The sequence below is a fragment of the Mus caroli genome, unplaced genomic scaffold (assembly GCF_978045245.1).
Source record: "Mus caroli unplaced genomic scaffold, Mus_caroli_1 scaffold_11, whole genome shotgun sequence".
In the NCBI taxonomy this organism is placed as follows: Eukaryota; Metazoa; Chordata; class Mammalia; order Rodentia; family Muridae; genus Mus; species Mus caroli.
The window spans coordinates 18,746,848-18,765,590 of record NW_028227266.1 but is presented as its reverse complement, the minus strand read 5'-3'; the positions used below and the strand labels follow the sequence as shown (position 1 = coordinate 18,765,590).

The 18,743-nt window shown below is 52.2% G+C and overlaps 2 protein-coding genes across 5 annotated transcripts in view; both read left to right on the top strand.

The window, feature by feature from the left end:
- The window catches only part of Dock6 (dedicator of cytokinesis 6), a 52,914-nt gene extending 52,042 nt beyond the window's left edge, over positions 1-872 (top strand). For all 4 annotated transcript variants that reach the window (XM_085844470.1, XM_085844469.1, XM_085844468.1 and 1 more), the window contains one exon: positions 355-872. In XM_085844470.1, coding sequence (XP_085700596.1) covers positions 355-397 — 43 coding nt within the window. In that variant the 3' untranslated portion in view covers positions 398-872. The remainder of the gene's footprint in view (positions 1-354) is intronic.
- A 1,025-nt stretch (positions 873-1,897) lies between these two features.
- Positions 1,898-18,743, top strand: part of Kank2 (KN motif and ankyrin repeat domains 2) — a 28,515-nt gene continuing 11,669 nt past the window's right edge. The window contains exons 1-3 of the mRNA XM_021171479.3: positions 1,898-2,169; positions 4,444-4,558; positions 4,955-6,181. Of these exons, the coding sequence (XP_021027138.1) occupies positions 4,522-4,558; positions 4,955-6,181 (1,264 nt within the window). The 5' untranslated portion in view covers positions 1,898-2,169; positions 4,444-4,521. The remainder of the gene's footprint in view (positions 2,170-4,443; positions 4,559-4,954; positions 6,182-18,743) is intronic.

The following is an 18,743-nucleotide window of genomic DNA, read 5'->3' as shown; positions in this document are numbered from 1 at the left end:
TGTGAATCTTCTGGTCAGGGAAAGCAAAATGGTTAAGTGACTAAAGGTGCTTGCAGCCAAGCTTGAATACTGGGTTTGAGTTCCCAGAAACCACATGGTAGAAGGGAAGATTCGGTTCTAGTAAGTTATCTTCTGATGTCTACACACACACACACACACACACACACACACACACACACACACAGATAGCGCAAAAATAAATGTGATTTCTTTAAAAGAAAAAGATCAAATCGGGCTAGACAGAAGAAAGCCCACACAGATTCTTGGAAGCGTTTTGTGATGCTGGATGAGGCTGTTGGGGCGGACTGTGGAGCTGGGGTCCTGGGGCCCTGCTAACCTGCCTTCTGCCTGCAGGAACTCCATGAACAGATCGAGTTTCAGGAAGGCTGACCTCTGACAAGGCTAAGAGCCACACCCAGAAGACCAGCACCCACACCTCAGCTGTCTGTGCCTTTCTGAAGTTGTAGCTGCCCCGAGTCAAAGTCCTAGGAGATGAGCCCACTGTCTGCACTGATGGATTCTAAATTTTGTTTTTGTTTGTTTTTAATTTAAAGTGAGTTTTATATACAACCTGTGTGGTGTGCTGGCAGTTAACATGGCCCCTGCCCTGGGGGCAGTGACATTCATTCAGTGGGAGAAGAGAACACACATGGCCATGGGAAAGAGTGTTTCGTGTGTGCGAGGTCACGTGTGTCCATCTGTGGTGAGGGTTTGCGTGTGCAAGCGTGTGATGTATGTGTATTCCCCAGTCTCTCCACATTTTGTTTTGTGTTTACTTTGCTTCCTAGCCTGGCCTTGAACTCACAAAGACCCATCTACCTCTGCCTTTTCTACTAAGTGCTGGGATTAAATGGTTTATCGTTTTTATTGTATTTTTTCTCGTTTTTCTCTCTTTCTGTCTGTCTGTATGTTTGTGGGTGCGTGGGTGCCATGACACACATGTAGAGTCACAGAGGACAGTTTGCAGAACTCAGTTCTCCCCTTCCACTGTGTGGATCCCAGGCATTGAGCTCTTCAGGCTTGCAGCAGGCACCTTCATCTTGACATCTGACGAGCCTCCCCTTGGTCATCCACTTATTTTTTGAGACAGGTCTCACTGAACCTGGAGTTCATAGATTCAGCTAGGTTCACTGGCTGGGAAGCCCCAGCCATAGAGATCTGCCCAGCTCCCAGAACTGGGCTTACAGGTAAACTTGTGGGCCCAACTGTTATGTAGATGCTGGAGTTCGAACTCAGATCCTAGTTCACACCGGCAGGCAGTTTACCCACTGAGACATCTTCTCCCTCTCCATCTCCCCCTCCCCCGTTGTTTTGTCTTTTGTTTATTTTGAGACAGTCTCTCCTGGCTCAGAATTAATGGGAGTAGAAGGTGACCTCTCTAGTACTTGATTGCCCTGGCTCCACATCTTTGATGTGCTGGGACTACAGGTGTGCAGTCCCGCTGTGAGAGTGGCTTCAGAAAGTCCAGTGCAAACAGAAGTTCATCTCTGGGCTAGGGTGGAGTTTAGCGGCAGAGTGGTTAGCATTCTGAGTCCTGGGGTCCATCCCCAACCTCACAAAATCAATAAACTACGCCCTGTGATTTGTGTCAGCCCAAGAGTAGTATGAAGGGAATTTTCTGAACACACATAACAGATGGGTCATGTGATTGACCCCATTTTGCCGATGGGGAAACTGAGGCCCAGCTTCAATTTCAGGAGATTGGGGTGTGGGTGCTGCAATCTCAGAGTTTGGGTCGGCGGTCACGCCATGGTGCACCCGGCCTGCAGCTGGAAGATTTCCAGCTGCTGGCGGCCAACGGGGGAGGGGTGACCTCCAGTCGCCGCCACCGCACCCGCCCTCGAGCTGGGCCACGGCCAGCTCCGCCCCCTGCAGCGTCCAGCTGCGAAGGGCGGGCACCAGGCTTGGAGAAGCGGGGACCCTGTCCGGAGGGCTGGTGTCCAGGAGCCGACTGAGACCCTAGGACGTGCTCAGGCCGCAGCGAGAGCGCGTGCACCCCCACGACCACCCTTCAACTTCGCCCCCAGGCCCCGCGGCCGAGGCGCCCGGGAGGCTGGAGGGGCGTGGCTTTCTGGTGGGGGCGTGGCTACCGCGCTGGCTCCGCAAGCTTGCGGCGACTGAGGCGGAGCGGGCAGGACGCCTGGGACGGCGGAGGCTCGAGCGCGCCAGGCGAGTGGGACAGAGGGCTGATCGGGGTGGCGTGGGGTCCGGGCTACTCTAGGGGCACTATCGGGATTTCTAACCCACCTCCAACCCGAGGCTACAAGCTCGCTCACTCTCTCTTAGCTGGTCCCTCTCAAGTCTTAACATCTGCGCCGAAACTTTGTAAACCGGAGCTTCTTGGTCCCCGCGCTCCTCTCCCCTCCCCAGCCCTGACCTGGGCCCTGCTTCCCTTGCCCCTAGCCCACCTCTATGCCTTTATCATTCCCTGCCTCTCTTCCTCTGCTCCGCCTCTCTCGTCTAGCTCTATCCCCTAACCTTCCCAGGTCCCCGCTTTCGCAGCTCCGGGTGGCCGGACCAGGCCCCTCAGCGGCGGGAAGGCATCCGGGCGTCCGGCCGGGCTGGGCCTGGCTGCTGGGCGGGTGTGGGGATCAGCAGATGTTTGCCATTAGACTGGGACCCCGCAGGCCCCGCCCCCTCCCCGCCCGGGGCGGGGTCCTCCTCACCCCCAACTTTAGGGGCGGAGAGAGCGCGGCAGGAAAACCCCCAGATTCACCCAGGCTGGTGGGGGGTGCACTCTGGGGAGACCCTGTGGCCCTTTCCTGGAAACTCCCACCTGTTGATTCTTCCAGCCTCCTTCTGCCTCTCTCATCCCGGGATCTTGTGGAGAGAGGGGCCTCCTCCGTCTCCCACCACGGAGATACCAGCCTGAGGTTAGATAACTGGAGACCCGTAGAACTCCATTGCTCCATCCGGAGAGTAACATGTATAGGGTCTAGGGGTGCATTGGGCGAATCTGCCCCGTTTTAGGTTCAAGTCAGAGATCTGCCTGCCTCCGCCTCCCAAGTGCTGGGATTAAAGGCATGTGACGCTACACTCAGCTTGCAAGATCTTTTTTCCAAAAACATAAGCAGGGCTGGGGATGGAGAACGTGGGCCTAGCATGTATGAAACCGGGGGTTCCACCCCAGAATGTATGGTGTGGTGTGGTGCAGCCAGCCACGCCAGCACTTGTGAGGCGGAGGCAGGAGGATCAGGATTTCAGGGTCATTCCCAGCCACATAGTGAGTTTGAGGCAAGCCTGGGCTACAGGAAACTGCCTCAAATAACCAAACAAAACGGTGTGGTAATTATTCATTATTCATTCCACCTCAGTGTCCCTAGTCCAGGCTACCCCAATTCTGCTCCCTACTTCTGTGTCTCTCTTAAGTCCTCAGAAAATATTTTGGACTAACTTCCTGTCCTTGGAGGTTCTGAGGCTCCAGGCAGATGCATAGCCAATTTTATCTACAACTGGTAACTGCATTTCAGGTGTTCATGCCAGCAAAGCAAGGGCAGAGACGTGAGGAGACACAAACTGGAGGGACAGAGCTATAGAGGGGAACTAAGCCAGAGGGAAGGACCATCCTAGGCCTGCCTTCATGCCCAGCAGGCACCCCATCTGATCCACCCTCCCAGGCACCCACTGTCCTGACATCTACAGCCTAGAATGGCCTGCTCTGGAGGGTGAGATGGGTGGAGGTGTCTGCAGCAAAGCAGCTGCAGGGCAGACAACAGAAAGGACTGACCTTGGCTAACCTCCAGGGTTGAAGTGGACTTAGCAAGAAGTCTTGATTATCCCCACTCTGCAGCCTGTAGGCAACCCCCCCTTTACTTCCATCTCTATGACTTTCCAGTCTTCCACCCCACTCTATCCCTACTGTACCCCCCCCAACCCCAGACACATCCTGAGGGGGCAGGAAGTTCTATGTAGCTGGGCAGTGAAACTGTTTATTTTTAGAGAAAATTGTTTCCATAAAGAGGAAGGCTTCTCAGAATTTGTATCCTCACTTTCCCGACCCTCCACAAGGGCCTGGCCTGGCTCTCTGCTTTGAGGTCGCTGAGGGGTCTCACCTACATGTTGTCCCTTACCCCCCTCTGCAACCCCCCTGGAGTGTCCCTGTTAGCACCCTGGCCCTCCACCCGGCCTTACCCTGCTCTCTCTGTGCACTTTCTATGCTGGGCCAAGGGGAGGGGGCACAGGAAGGGTGGAGCCACCTGCCCTGGGGGCCATGTGCAGGCTGTGGGAACAGCTGGAGCCTGTCCAGGGCTGGACAGATGTGCACACAGTCAGGGAGGTTTGGTTTCTTTGTTCTAGGGCTTTCTACAGCCAGGCAAGGGTAGAAAGGAGTGTTCAAGTCTATGAGGGGTGCCTGACCCGGACAGAGTACTAGGCCGTCTGTGGAGGGTGGGTGGCCGCATCTCCTTCCTTCTCCCTGAAGACTGCCCCACCAACCCTCTGCAGGTCAGCCTCAGCTGTCAGCAGGCTGTTGGGGAGACTCAGTTCCCTGAGTGACATCTGAGGAGCAACCGCAGAGAGAGGATGGCCCAGGTCCTGCATGTGCCCGCCCCATTCCCAGGTCAGGGGCTGATGGGAGGGAAAGGGAGGGGGTTTGAATGGGGAGGATGCGCAGCTGGTCTGGGTGGGGGTGGGGAGAAGGCAGCCACATATGAGGGCCAGAGGTGGGGGAGCAGCTTTGACTCTGTGGGCCTGACACACAGCTCTAACTGTGACCTTCTGAGGCAGGGGACAGCCCTAATGTTAGGGCCCAAGGGGGAGGACAGCCCTAATGTGAGGTCTGAGTGAGGGAAGGACACCTTTGTTCTTGGCATCGATGGGTGACATGACCAGACAAGACCTTGTTGATCTACAATGGGCTGCCAGCACTAACAAAAGCCACTTGTGTCCCTGGGCTATCAGCTGGGCAGAAAGGGACACAGCAGTACTTAAAGGCCTCGGCTTTCCCCAACTCCAGGAACCCCTGGCCAGGCCTCCCCAGCGGCCTTCCCCAGCAAGGAGCCAGACCCACCATACTCAGTGGAGACACCTTATGGCTACCGCCTGGACCTGGACTTTCTTAAGTACGTGGATGACATTGAAAAGGGCCACACACTGCGCAGGGTGGCGGTACAGCGCCGGCCGCGCCTGGGTTCCCTGCCACGGGGCCCGGGCTCCTGGTGGACGTCCACAGAGTCTCTGTGCTCTGACGCCAGTGGGGACAGCCGGCACTCGGCCTACTCCTACTGTGGCCGCGGCTTCTACCCACAGTACGGAGCCTTGGAGACCCGCATCGGCTCCAACCCACGTGTGGAGCGCACGCTGCTGGATGCGCGGCGCCGGCTGGAGGACCAGGCGGCTGCCCCATCGTCCGGTGGCCTGGGCTCCCTGACACCCAGCGCCGCGGGCTCCACCAGCTCCCTGGCAGGCGTGGGTCTGCTGCCCCCCACGCCTCGCAGCTCTGGCCTGTCCACCCCGGTGGCACCCAGCGCTGGTCACCTAGCCCACGTGCGCGAGCAGATGGCTGGAGCCCTGCGCAAGCTGCGCCAGCTGGAGGAGCAGGTCAAGCTGATCCCCGTGCTCCAGGTCAAGCTGTCGGTGCTCCAGGAGGAAAAGAGACAGCTCACCGTGCAGCTCAAGAGCCAGAAGTTTCTAGGTCACCCCTCAGGGACACGGAGCCGGAGTGAGCTCTGCCTGGACCTTCCCGAGGCCCCCGACGACCCTGCTGCACTAGAGACCCGCTCGGTGGGCACCTGGGTTCGAGAACGGGACTTGGGCATTCCAGATGGTGAAGCTGCCCTGGTAGCTAAAGTGGCCGTGTTGGAGACCCAGCTCAAAAAAGCTCTGCAGGAGCTGCGGGCGGCTCAGACCCAGCAGGTCGACCTCCAGCCTCAGGCCTGGCCACCACCAGACACCCAGGTCCGCGTGGACACCGTCCGAGTAGTGGAGGGACCCCGGGAAGTGGAGGTGGCAGCCAGCACGGCAGCCGGGGCCCTTGCACAGCGAGCTCAGAGTCTGGAACCCTACGGAACAGGGCTGAAGGCCTTGACCACATCTGGGGGACCAGAGAACACCCTCGTGTTCCGCAGTCATGAAGTGGTGGAGACCATGTGCCCACTGCCCACAGCTACCACGGGCAATGTGCACACAGCCAAGAAGATCAGCATTACGGAACGGAGTTGTACTGGTGCACCCAGGATGACAGGTGAGTGACATGATTGGGGAGTCCCAAGAGGACCCACTCCTCATCCTAACCTGAGCTAAACAGGTGGCCCCAGCCTATCAAAGTGAGAAGATCCCAGGGTGGACCTCAGAGCTGTAGGCATTGGGCAGAAAAATTTGGTGTCTTTCGCCTGGGGAGATGGCCCAATTGGTAAAGTGTTTGCTGTTCAAGAACCTGGGTTCTGATCTCCAGCACCCACGTAAAAAAGGCAGGTGTGTTTGTCCGCACTTGTAATGCCATTGTGGGGAGACCGACACAGGAAGATAATGGGGGCTATGTGGTGAGACCCAGCCCATGATAGACCTTGTCTGAGACAACAGGACCGCCCAGTGAGATGGCTCAGTGGGTAAAGGCACCTTTCAGGCAAGCCAGATGACCTGTGTCCTAGCCCTGGAGTCCACATGCTAGGACTCCTGCAAGTTGTCCTTTGTGCTCCACACGTGTGTGTGCCCTGGCCACATGAAAATTAATAATTTCTTTTAAAAGGCCGAGAGTACCTGAAGAGCACCACCTCTGGCCTAAACACATATGCACATAGTACACACATGCACACAGGTACTTGCACACGCACATGCATGCATACACATTCACACTCATGCGTGCACACACACATATACACATGTATTCACACATTCATACTCATGCATGCACACAAACATACATACCTGCATATGCACACTTGTACATACACGCACAAAGAAATTAACATCTAGCGTACTGCCCTGTTGTGTTGAGGTGTAAAACAAAAAAACCCCAGGATACATGAGTTGTTTGGAAGAGGTGTTCCATGGTTGTTGGTTTCCTAGCACGTTCCCTCTTTTGAATTAAGAACTGGCAGGAACAAGACTAGATAGTGTCCTGTTTGTGTTACTGAGGGACAGCCTCGGGCGCAGCTGGATGCAGGTGCTCAGGAGTTATGCGGCATCTCTAACTCACTGTTGAGTGGGAACTTCAGATGCATGCATCTGGAATGAATGAATGAATGAATGAATGAATGAGGTGCTCCCTCCTCTCTACAGCTCTGCTTAGTCCACATAACACCAGATAAAACCCCCAGGAGTGGGCCTCAATGGCAGAACCAACCATTGAGTCCTGAGGGCAAAGGAGACCCTACCTAAGCCCAGTGGCCTTTGGAAGAGGAAGGGGGCGTGCCCAGAGGAAGTGCTGAGCCCTCATGCCAGGAAGGGCTGTATGCAGATCGCCAGCTGGCCAGAAGCTGCCAGCGTGATTCATGAGATTAGTGACAGATGTACTGTCTTGGCACAGGCCAACGGGTGCCAGCTGCTGTGCTAAGTGTCTCATCAAGCGGGGCGGAGGAAGATGGGCCCACAGCCAGATACCCCGGGTTCTATCACTGTATGATCCCAGCTGAATGACACCACCTCTCTGAGCCTCCATTTTCTCCCCTGTGACTTGCTCTCATACAGATATACCCTTCCAGGACCCTTGGAAGTGAATGCGTACAGTAAGCGCTCAAGCAGTGCTTCTCGCTGTTTCTGCTGACAATTAGCAGGTTGACCTGATTTATTTCTTTAGGCTGCTTGGTTTTAAGTTTTCCTTTCTTCCCCTTTTGGAGTATGTGGCGTTTGAGACAGTCTTGCTGTGTCGTGCGGTCCAGCCTTGAGCCCTTCCCATCTTTTTCTTCCCCACTCTCTGCATCTTGCAGTGCTGTGTATCAGGAGACCTGGGCTGGCTTAGCCTTGAACTCTCAATCTGCCTGCTTCAGGTCTCCCCTCCGCCCCGTAGTTGGAATTACAAGACATTTAATCCATGCCTGACTTCAACTCTGCTTATAGTTGGGGAAACTGAGGCTTAGCGCCAGGATCCACTGTGCCAGGGTCTGCACCTAGGACCCAGGAACCCTGCATCTCACCCCGAGATCCGGGTCACGTTGGCTGGAGCCCTGCTGACTCTAACGGGCACTGGCTGCAGGGCGAGGGCCCAGCTGTGTTTCCTTGCTTCCCTGTTGTTCCTGGCCAGCTACGGAAACCACCCCTCTGTTCCATGTCCATCCAAACACCCAGCCCTGAGGTTCTGGCCCCTGGCCAGGGGCCCGCCCAGCATAGCCTTGGAATCTTTGAGAGGCACCCTCCATTCCAGACATGCCTCCCAGGGCAGTCATAGGGCCTTCTGCTCACAGGACAGAGAGACAAAGCTATGTTCACTGCCTGTGGACGACTGCCACACTGAAAGTCCTCCCTCATGTCTCACTGTACTCCCTGTTGCTGCATCTTGGCCTCACTTAGATGGAGCTGGTGTATGTTCATTTGTTTCATCTCGTTCAATGGATGCTTAGTGCTTATTGTCACAGATACTGAGAACACAGCAGGAGGTCATAGTCACCCATGTACCTGCTCAGGGCCTGCGAGATGGCTCAGAAGGGAAAGGTGCTTGCTGCCAAGTCTGATCTCGGACTCACATTTTGTTTGTTTTTGGAGACAGGGTCTCACTGTATATGACTGGTTGACCTGGAGCTTGCCACGGAGACCGGGCTGGCCTCCAGTTCACAGATACCTACCTGCTTCTGCCTCCCAAATTCTGGGATTGAAGGGATTGAAGGCACACACTATGCCTGACCCAGAGACTCACATATTGAAAAGAATCTCAACCCCACCCCCACCCCAGACACACACACACACAATCCTCTGAGCTTCACACAGGCACCAAGCCATAACACACACCCTGTTTCCCCCACTAAGTAAATAAATACATACATAAATATACTTTAATTTTAGAGGCAGGATCTCCTTATGTAGACCAGGCTACCTTCAAGTTCACAGAGATCCACCTGCCTCTGACTCCCGAGTATTGGAATTAAAGATGTGAACACCAGCATGCACAGAAATAAGTGTAATTAAAAGGAAACAAACTTCAGAAAATGTACAAGAGACAAAGTATCCACATGAGAAATATGTGTTCAGAACAAAACTGAGGGAAACGCGGCAGGGCCGGTGATAGTTCCCTGGGAACATGGCCACCCTGTGCCTTCATCTGTAATTTTGAGCATGCTTTTCAAGCTCTGTGTGGTCTACTGCTGTAGCACCCCAAACCTCCTCAAACTGCAACACTCTCCAACTGTAAATTGGGTGTCCTATTGGGTGTAAATTGTGCCTAGAATCCCCCAGTGAGGGGCTCAGGGTGACCCAGTGGTAGTAGCATGGCTGTCTCGTGCTGTGAGGCCCTGGGCTCTGGCCCTGGCCCTGTGAATCCAGTTGTGTAGTCTGGCCGTGGGTGCTCCCAGTCAGCTCTAGGTTCTGTAGTGTCCTTTGACTGAATATAGTCAGGTGTGGTAGCACAAGTTTATAATCCCAGCACTCAGGAGGCTGAAACAGGGGGACCGCCTCAGCTTTAAGACCAGCCTGGGCTACTGAGTGAATCTTAAACAGGAAATTCGAAAGTAGGTGATGGAGAAGATAGAGCCTCTAGGGCAGAGAATCGAGAAGAGGCTCCAGGCCAGGCACAGCCCAGGATCCAAGGCCCTGGGATCGAGAAGAACTTGGGCTAGTGAATGATCTAGAAAGTGGAGAGCAAGAGTGAGCTGCTGGAGGAACCTAAGCAGCCAGGGGTGAGTGAGTGTCACGGACTCCTGAGCTGGGGCAGCAGCGTCAGAAACAAAATATGGTGTTTGCTGAGGTTGGTGAGCCTGATGATACATCACGAAGCAGTCCTTGGAGGAAGAGACAGGGGGAGGTGACCTCTTTAGCATCTAGTGAGAGCTATGCTTCTCAGCAGAGCAGGAATTTACTTTCTCCAGCTGAAGAGTCGGGGAAGCCCCCACCTCCACAAACACACAGACACATCCGCAGGCTAGAGAGAGGTAGGCAAGATGGAGTGAAAGACCTGGAGTCCTGTACGCACGTGTGGACGCACACACACACACACACAAACCTTACAGCCAAGTGTGGTGGCAACACTCCTTTAATCCCAGCATTCTGAAGGCAGAGACAAGTAGGTCTTTGAGGTTGAGGCCAGCCTGGTCTATATAGTGAGCTCCAGGACAGCCAGCTATGGCTCAAGCAAGACCCCCACTCAAGCAACAAAAATGTGATTGATTTTCTTTGTAGAAGGATTGGAAAGTACAGAAAAATCTAGAATACCTTGGAGTAGCTGCTTTCTACATTTTTGTTTGTTCTGTTTTGCTGAGCTAGGGTCCCGCTCTAGTCCAGGCTAGCCTGGAACTCATGGTCGTGCTGCAGCCTCAGCTTCTCTGAGTGTTGCAGCCTCAGCTTCTCTGAGTGTTGGGATGTCAGGGGTGCGTAACCAGCACAGCCCCCACCCTTGGCTGCTGTGCCTCGCGCAAGCTGGGCCAGCATTCTACCTGGGCCGTGCTCCAGCCCCAGTCCTAAATTTCTATTTTTTAGTTTAATTCATTAATTTAGAGGCAGTGTCTCAGGTAGCCCAGGATAACCCTGAACTCCTGATCCCCAGGCCTCTTCCCCTTGAGTGCTGGGTGCGGGAGTGAGCCACCATGCCTGCTTCACAGGGTGCTGGGGATGATACCCAGGGCCTGGAGCAGGCTCGCACGTGTCCTCCCACCCCAGCCTCAGTCCTGTGTTTATTTTGTAGCCCAGGCTGCTCTTTTACCTGCCTCTGTCTGGCTTGCCAAAGCTGAGACCTCAGGCTTGAGCCACCATAGCCAGCCTGAATTTTTCAAATGCATAAAAGAAAAGTATGTTTTTAGTATCTGGCACCACAAAGCTGGTGGAGATTATTGTTTTGGTTGATTGTATTTATTTTTTCAGCTGCAGTAGAACCCAGGTCTCGTACATCCTGGGCCGGGCCCTGACCCTGGACCTCTCATGTTTTCCTTTTGGTTTTCCCCAGCCACATAAAAATGCAAAGGCTACCGAGCATCATAGTACATATAGCCTACCAAGCTCATTTCTGCACTTGGGAGACTGAGGCAGGAGGATTGTGGTGAGTCCTAGGTACTTCTAGGGCTACATAGCAAGATGCCATCTTGCTTTAGAGAGAATGGAATGGAAAAGAAAGAGGATGTAGATAAACACTGGCTTGGGCCGTCTTGGCTGGAGAGGGTGTGTGGAGACGGAGGCAGAGGATCAACGGTTAGAGGACGCAGAAAATAAAAAAGGAAAAGCTTTGTAGTGGTGGCGCACGCCTTTAATCCCAGCAGAGGCAGAGGCAGAGGCAGAGGCAGAGGCAGAGGCAGAGGCAGAGGCAGAGGCAGAGGCAGAGGCAGGCGGATTTCTGAGTTCGAGGCCAGCCTGGTCTACAGAGTGAGTTCCAGGACAGCCAGGGCTACATAGGAAAACCCCGTCTTGCAGAAAACACAGAAAGAACGAACAAAAGAAGTTCTCTTCACTTTTCCTGTGTTTATTATTTTAAGAGAGAATTAAAGGGCGGTCTGGGGTACATAATATTATGCCTCAAAAATACACATAAAATAAAACCAGGGGCTGGAGAGGTGGCTCCGCAATTAAGAGCACTGGCTACTCTTATGAGGACCTGTTTGCCTCTCGGCGGCCGCACCAGGAGCCTCCCCAGGCACACTCTTGATTAAAAATAAATCTTAGAATACACCGTCAGACACAGTTGTCCAACAGCACGGTGTGTGCAGTCTTGCTGAGCTCGGCTTGCCCATTTTTTCAATTACAGCTTTCATCTCAATGAGTCATTATATATGTTTTTCATTTTTCTTCTGTTTTGCTTTTTAGTTTTCTGAAACAGGGACTTTCCCGTGTACTGTAAGCCTCCCGCAGCCTCAATCCCCTCCCCAGCACTGGGGTCACAGATGCCCACTGCCATGCTTGGCCATCATACTTTATCCCCTATTGAATTACTTACAGGCGTATTTATTTGTCCCGGGTGTGTGCGGGGGGCATGTGTGGATGTTCGGACGGGGCTTTGGGAAGACATCTTTCTCCTACCATGTGGGTCCCAGAGATGAATCTAAGCTAGACACTTAGCAGCCAGCTCCTTTCTTCACTGACCCATCTCACCCACCCCACATTTTGCTTTTTGAAGATGATGTTTGTCTGTGCTTCCCTGGCTGGCTACCAAACAATCCTCCTGCCTCACCCTCTCCATTCCCTGGGCCCTCAGGCATGTGCCACCACCCCAGGCCTTTTAATGACTTTGCTGCACCCCACCTTCAGCTGCTAATTTAGATATTCCGTGTCCTTGAAAAACATTCTTGGTGCCTGCCTGATTTCCTTAAATGGTCTTGTGTTTCAGAAAAACAAGATTCTCTCTCTGTTTCTTGTTTTTTCCACTTTAATTTTTTTTTTTTCCTTCAGTGCAGGGATGGGGCTGTGGACATCTTGCAAGCCAGGCGAGAGCCACGCCGCTGAGTGCCCGCTCCCATATTTTATTACGTCTATTACCTTTGGAGGGTAATGTGTGGCAGTTAGAGGGCAGTTTGGGGGGATCCGTTCTCTTCTTCCACACTGTGGTCCTGAGGATCAAACTCAGGTCACCAGGCCTGACAGCAAGCCCCTTTATGGGCTGAGCCGCCTTGCAGCCCCGCGTCCAGCTGTTTCTCCATGGTCCGGGAATCTGAATCCAGGCTGTCTGTTGGCTCTTGTGGCTAACCTGCTGAGTTGTCACCCCAGCCCCTTTATTTGTTTTGTTCTTAGGTAAAGTCTTACAGTTGTGTGGCCTAGCCTCTAATCCACCTTAGCTGGGTGGCCTTTGACCTGTGATCCTCCTGGGTGGGGAAAGGGGGTGGGGCGGGGGTGTTGAGCACACGTGAGGAGTGTGGTGTGAGCCCCGCGTGAGCATCCTGAGAGCAGCAGCCACAGGCTTTGGTTTGAGATGGAGTGCCTTGTTTGCTGCATCAGCTCCCCTGCTGGCCGACTTAGGGTTCTGCAGCTGCACGTCCATCTCTCCGTAGCTGCCCTGGGATCTGACACACACAGCCCAGCTGGGGTTTGAGGATTTGAACTCGGATCCTACACTGCAGGGGTGCTTTGCTCACTGAGGCATCTCCCCAGCACAAGGGATTTTTAGAAATTGTTACATTTTTATTTATTGGGGGAAGAGGGTGTCAGAGGCTAACTTTCAGGAGTCAGGCTTGGCAGCAAGCACCTTTAACCTAGGAGCCCTCTTGCTGGGCCTAGAAAAGGTTTTTCCCTACTTTTATTTTTGACCTGAAGCTGTTTGAATGAACGGATGCAGAGTGGCGAGACACGGGCCACTGGAGGCCTGCTGTTGCGTTGGTTTTGCTTTCGTTTGGTTTTTCCAAAACAGGGTTTCTCTGTGTAGCCCTGGTGATCCTGGAACTCACTCTGTAGACCAGGCTGGTCTCAAACTCAGAAATCCGCCTGTCTCTGCCTCCCAAGTGCTGGGATTAAAGGCGTGCTCCACCATCACCTGATATTATTTCAACATGTGAACACCCTGCTGGGGTTGGAAGGAACCTTTTTTTGTTTGGTTGGGGTTTTTTTTTTGTTTTTTGGGTTTTTTTGGTTTTGGTTTTTCAAAACCGGGTTTCTCTGTGTAGTCCTGGCTGTCCTGGAACTCACTCTGTAGACCAGGCTGGTCTCGAACTCAGAAATCTGCCTGCCTCTGCCTCCCGAGTGCTGGGATTTAAGGCGTGTGCCACCACGCCCGGCACTATTGCAGTATTCTTAACTGAGCTGTGGCTCTGACTTGCTCGTTGTCTTTTTTGAGTCTCATGTGGTCCAGGCTGGCCTTGAACTCACTGCCTTTACCTCCCAAGCTCTGGGATAGAACCCAGCACTTCCTGCATTCTGAGGCTACATTCTACCAACCAAATTACATCCTCAGGCTCTTGCTGCTGTTGTTTTGTGGGTATTTCTTTACATCTCAGGCCTACCTTGTCCTAGAGAGCTTCTTATCTCAGTCCTGGGTGCTGGGATAGCAGGCGTGCCCCATTATGCCTGGCTTAGAGCTGCAGATTTTAAATGCTGGGGGCTGGAGGGCTGGCAGGGCAGCTCAGTGGATAAGGTAACTAGCCTGATGACCTGAGTTCATTTATGTGTAAGCTGGAATACTTAATACTTATGTGTAAGCTGGAAAAAAACCAAAAAAAAAAAAAAAAAGAATACTGCAATAGTGTACACAACCCAGGTTCCACCCCCAGGACCGCAAAATAATAATAATAAATAAGTAAATGAGAATTTTGACGCACCCAGCCCTAGTGCCTGGCTCACAAAGTAAATCCAGCTCTCAGTCAGCTGGGGCACCACACCCTGGACTATACTGCTTTGTAGCCAAGTATCCCACCCCACCCTGTCCTGTCCACACTCAGCCTGTGCAGAGAAAGCACTCTAAGCTACTTGCAGAACTTGAGTAGCACCCAGGAACTTCAGGACGCAATGAATGAAAAAAAAGTTAGTGGCAGTAGCCCCTACCTTTAATCCTAATACTTGGGAAACTGAGGCAGGCCATCCCTCAGGCCAGCCAAAGTTACACAGTGACTCTTTCTCCAAAAACAAAACATTGAATCTTTTAAAAAAAAAAAAAAATTTAACTATTAAAGAGAACTTCCATTCTTGGGCCCTTGGTGGAGCTGGACCCATAGGAGGACATGAGCGCCTTAAGAAGGAGGGGCACAGAGCTACAGCAGGATGACAAGGGCCACAGGCAGCAAGGTGAAGTGGAATCACACTTGAGCCCACACTTGGTGGCTTGGGTACTGCATGTCCTTGGAGACTGGGCCCAAGAAGTCACGTGTGTCGGGTGTGGTTGTACAGGCCTTTGATCTCACACTCCTGAGGCAGAGACCAGACACTCTGTCTGATTTTGGTGCCAGCTTGGTCACATAGTGAGTTCTAGGCCACCAAAGTTACACAGGGAGACTGTGTTTGAAAAAAACAAAAACAAAGTGCAGGGAGATGGCCAGCAGTTAAGAGCACTGGCTGCTCTTGCAGAGGCCCAGGTTCAATTCCCAGCACCCACATGGTGGCTCACACCAACCAGTTCCAAGGAAGCTAATGAATGCTCTTTCTCTTTTGTGCAGGCACCAAGATGCACACGGTGCATAGACAGACAGACAGACAGACAGACAGACAAAGACATACATTCAGGCAACACACATGCACACACTAAAAAAATCTGTAAAACTTAGAATAAATGATATGTGGAGTAAAAGTGCCCCCTTGCATGTGTGTGGGAGCCTCTGTAGACAGAGCAGTGCTCATTCATGTCAAGTTGCCAGCCTTATACAGCAAATGCCCTTATCTTCCTTGCTGGTAAAGCCATCTTGGTGGCCACTCCAGCAGCAGGAGGCACATTTATAATGATCTGCAGTTGATCATCTCTAGAACTTGCTTTCTTTTTATTGAAACAGAGTCCTACTACGCAGCCTTGACTGGCCTGGAGCTTGCTGTGTAGACCAACCTGATGTCAGTCTCACAGAGAGCCTCTATCTCTGCCCCTGCCCCTGCCTCTCCAGTGCTGGGATTAGAGGTCTGTGGCACCGCACCATACCTACTATACTTTTATCTTCTCCTAGTAAAATTTTGGCAGAGCCTGGTTGCGATTTGATCGGTTGATTGATTGTGGTGCTGACTTTGGAACCCAAGGCCCCCCATGCTAGACAGGTGCTCTCCCACCAAGCCAAACCCCAGCCCCTCGCTGGGGAGTCTAGGCAGGTACTTTACTACTCAACTATGTCCCGAGGCCCAACTTTTCAAATAGTTTATAAATGCAAAGTTTTTCAAAGGTATGGTGGTACATGTCCCTAACCTGGATCACCACAAACCCAAAGACACCCTGAGCTACAGAATGAGATCTGGGCCAGTCTAAGCTCTACAAGGAGCTGGTCTTGGAGAATATAAATTTAAGTTTTAGTTTTTAAATCTTCTAATGGCTTCCATTCCCTGTTCCTGGGGGCCAGAGTGATATCTGCTTGATGCTAGATCAAGACATTGCATCCCTCACATGGTTTAGGCAGGCGATACATTGTGTGTGTTCTTTAAGGAACCGAGTAAAAGTCGTGTATAGTGGCGAAGAATCCAAGCGCTCCTGTGGGAGGATGGGAGGCAGAGGCAGGAGAGTCCAGAAGCCTGCAGGTCAGCTAGCCTGGACTACACAGGAGCAAACAGCTAAGGACTCATCTCCTACAGGATGGAAGGTAGAGACCTGCAGCCGAGGCTGTCCCCTGGCCTTCATGAATGTGCCCATGAGCGTGTGCACGCACATTCACACACACTCACAGCCATTTTTTTTTAAAGATTTATTTATTTTTTTATTTTTTAAAGAGAGAACACTTTTTTTAAAGATATATTTATTTGTTTTACATATATCGGTATTCTGTTGCCGTCCTCAGACACACCAGAAGAAGGCATCAGATCCTATTACAGATGGCTGTGAGCTACCATGTGGTTGCTGGGATTTGAACTCAGGACCTCTGGGAGAACAGTCAGTGTTCTTAACCCCTGAGCCATCTCTCCAGCCCAAGATTTATTTATTATATGTAAATACACTGTAGCTGTCTTCAGACACACCAGAAGAGGGCATCAGATCTCATTACAGATGGCTGTGAGCCACCATGTGGTTGCTTGAATTTGAACTCAGGACCTCTGGAAGAACAGTCAGTGCTTTTAACCACTGAGCCATCTCTCCAGCCTACACTCACAGTCTTATGCATACGTGCACACATACACACACAGTTACAGTCACAGATCCAGTCATATACACACAACCATACATGCTCACATTAACACAGTCACTCACCTCTCTCTCTCTCTCTCTCTCTCTCTCTCTCTCTCTCTCTCTCTCTCTCTCTCTCTCTCTCATACACACAAACACACAGATAAAGAAGAGAAAACACCAGGAAGGAGTGGGGTTGCCCACCTGTGAGCCCTGTACTTGAGCAATGAAACAAGAATTACTTCAGGTTCTGGACTGGCCTAGGCTATATAGCAATGCCAGGAGTTAAAAGATGTTTGGGGTTTTTTTTTTTGGGGGGGGGGTCCCAGATCACAGAGGTGTTTAAGCTGTTGCCAAGGGGCACACAGATCCTACATATGAACTTCACATCTCTCTTCTGACCACCACACTCTTGCTGCAGTTGCATTTTTTTTTTTTTTTAGAAAATACTCAGGGTGACACAGAGGGTGAAAATTGAGTCTGAAGCCAGGACTGTGAGGCCTCTGAGCTCTGTCATCAGCAGACTGCCAAGGGACAACTGTATGGTACCGCTCCCCTGCCTGGGATCTGCTTACTGGCCTCCATTTCCTCCCTCTGTAATCTGAGCCCTTGGCGGGGTGAAAGTTTAGAGGTTGTGGTGTAAGGACTAGCTCAGCTGTGGAAAGGACCGCAAGTCACATGGCCATTAGGACTCTCGGGTGCTTCATGGGGTTTGTCGGATGCACTGAGCGAGTCAGAGCACGCGTCTGGGGATCCTCAGATGCATCTAACTTGTTTTCTTTTTTGTAAGATTTATTTATTATGTATATAGTGTTCTCTCTGCATGTATCCCTGCACACCAGAAGAGGGGATCAGATCTCATTATGGATGGTTGTGAGCCACCATGTGTGTGCTGGGAATTGAACTCAGGTCCTCTGGAAGAGCACCCAGTGCTCTTAACCTCTGAGCCATCTCTGCAGCCACCTGATGTGTTTTTTGAGACAGGGTCTCCTGCAGACCTGGAACTTGCCAGATAGGCTAGGCTCTAGGATGACGTATAACAAGTGCTTATCTGTGGATTCTAGGGTCAGCTCAGGTCCCCACGCTGGCAGAGCAAGCCCTGTCCCAGAGAGCCCTTTCCTTTGCCCGTGTTCTTCCTTTTCTGTTTGAGGCAGGGTCGCACTGGCCTGAAACGTAATTGCATGTATATATTTAGTGAATGAAGGTGTGCCTCTGTGGAGGAGGCTTTTCTAAGACAGCTACCTGGGAAGCTGGTTGTCTCTTCCCACCATACAGGTCCATAGCCTGTCCTTGCTGCCGCCCCCCAACACCCACCCCCTGTGCGTGTGTGTGTGTGTGTGTGTGTGCGCGTGTGTGTGTGTGTAGGGAGGACTCTGTGTGTGTGTAGGGTGGGCTCTGTGTGTATGTGTGGTGTGTGTGTCTGTGTGTCTATATGTGTATGTGTGTGTGTCTGTCTGTGTGTCTGTGTTGTGTGTGTGTGTATGTGTGTGTGTAGAGTGGGCTCTGTGTGTGGTGTGTGTGTCTGTGTGTCTGTGTGTGTGGTGTGTGTGTATGTGTGTGTATGTGTGTGTGTGTGTGTCTGTGTATTGTGGTGTGTGTCTGTGTATGTGTCTGTGTGTGTGTCTTGTGGTGTGTGTGTGTGTGTATCTGTGTGTGTCTGTGTGTGTGTGTCTGTCTGTCTGTCTGTGAGTGTGTGTGTGTCTGTCTCTGTCTGTCTGTGTCTGTCTGTCTGTCTGTGTGTGTGTGTGTGTGTGTGTCTGTATGTGTGTGAGTGTGTGTGTGTGTGTGTCTGTATGTGTGTGAGTGTGTGTGTGTGTGTGTGTGTGTGTGTGTGTGTGTGTGTGGTTAAATATTTGTTACTGATGTGAACCGGATGCCCACACAGGGCAGAAGAAGGCACCACATCCCCAGGCGTTTCAGGCTGCAGTGAGGCACCTGGCATGGGTGTTGGGAACTGAACTGAGGT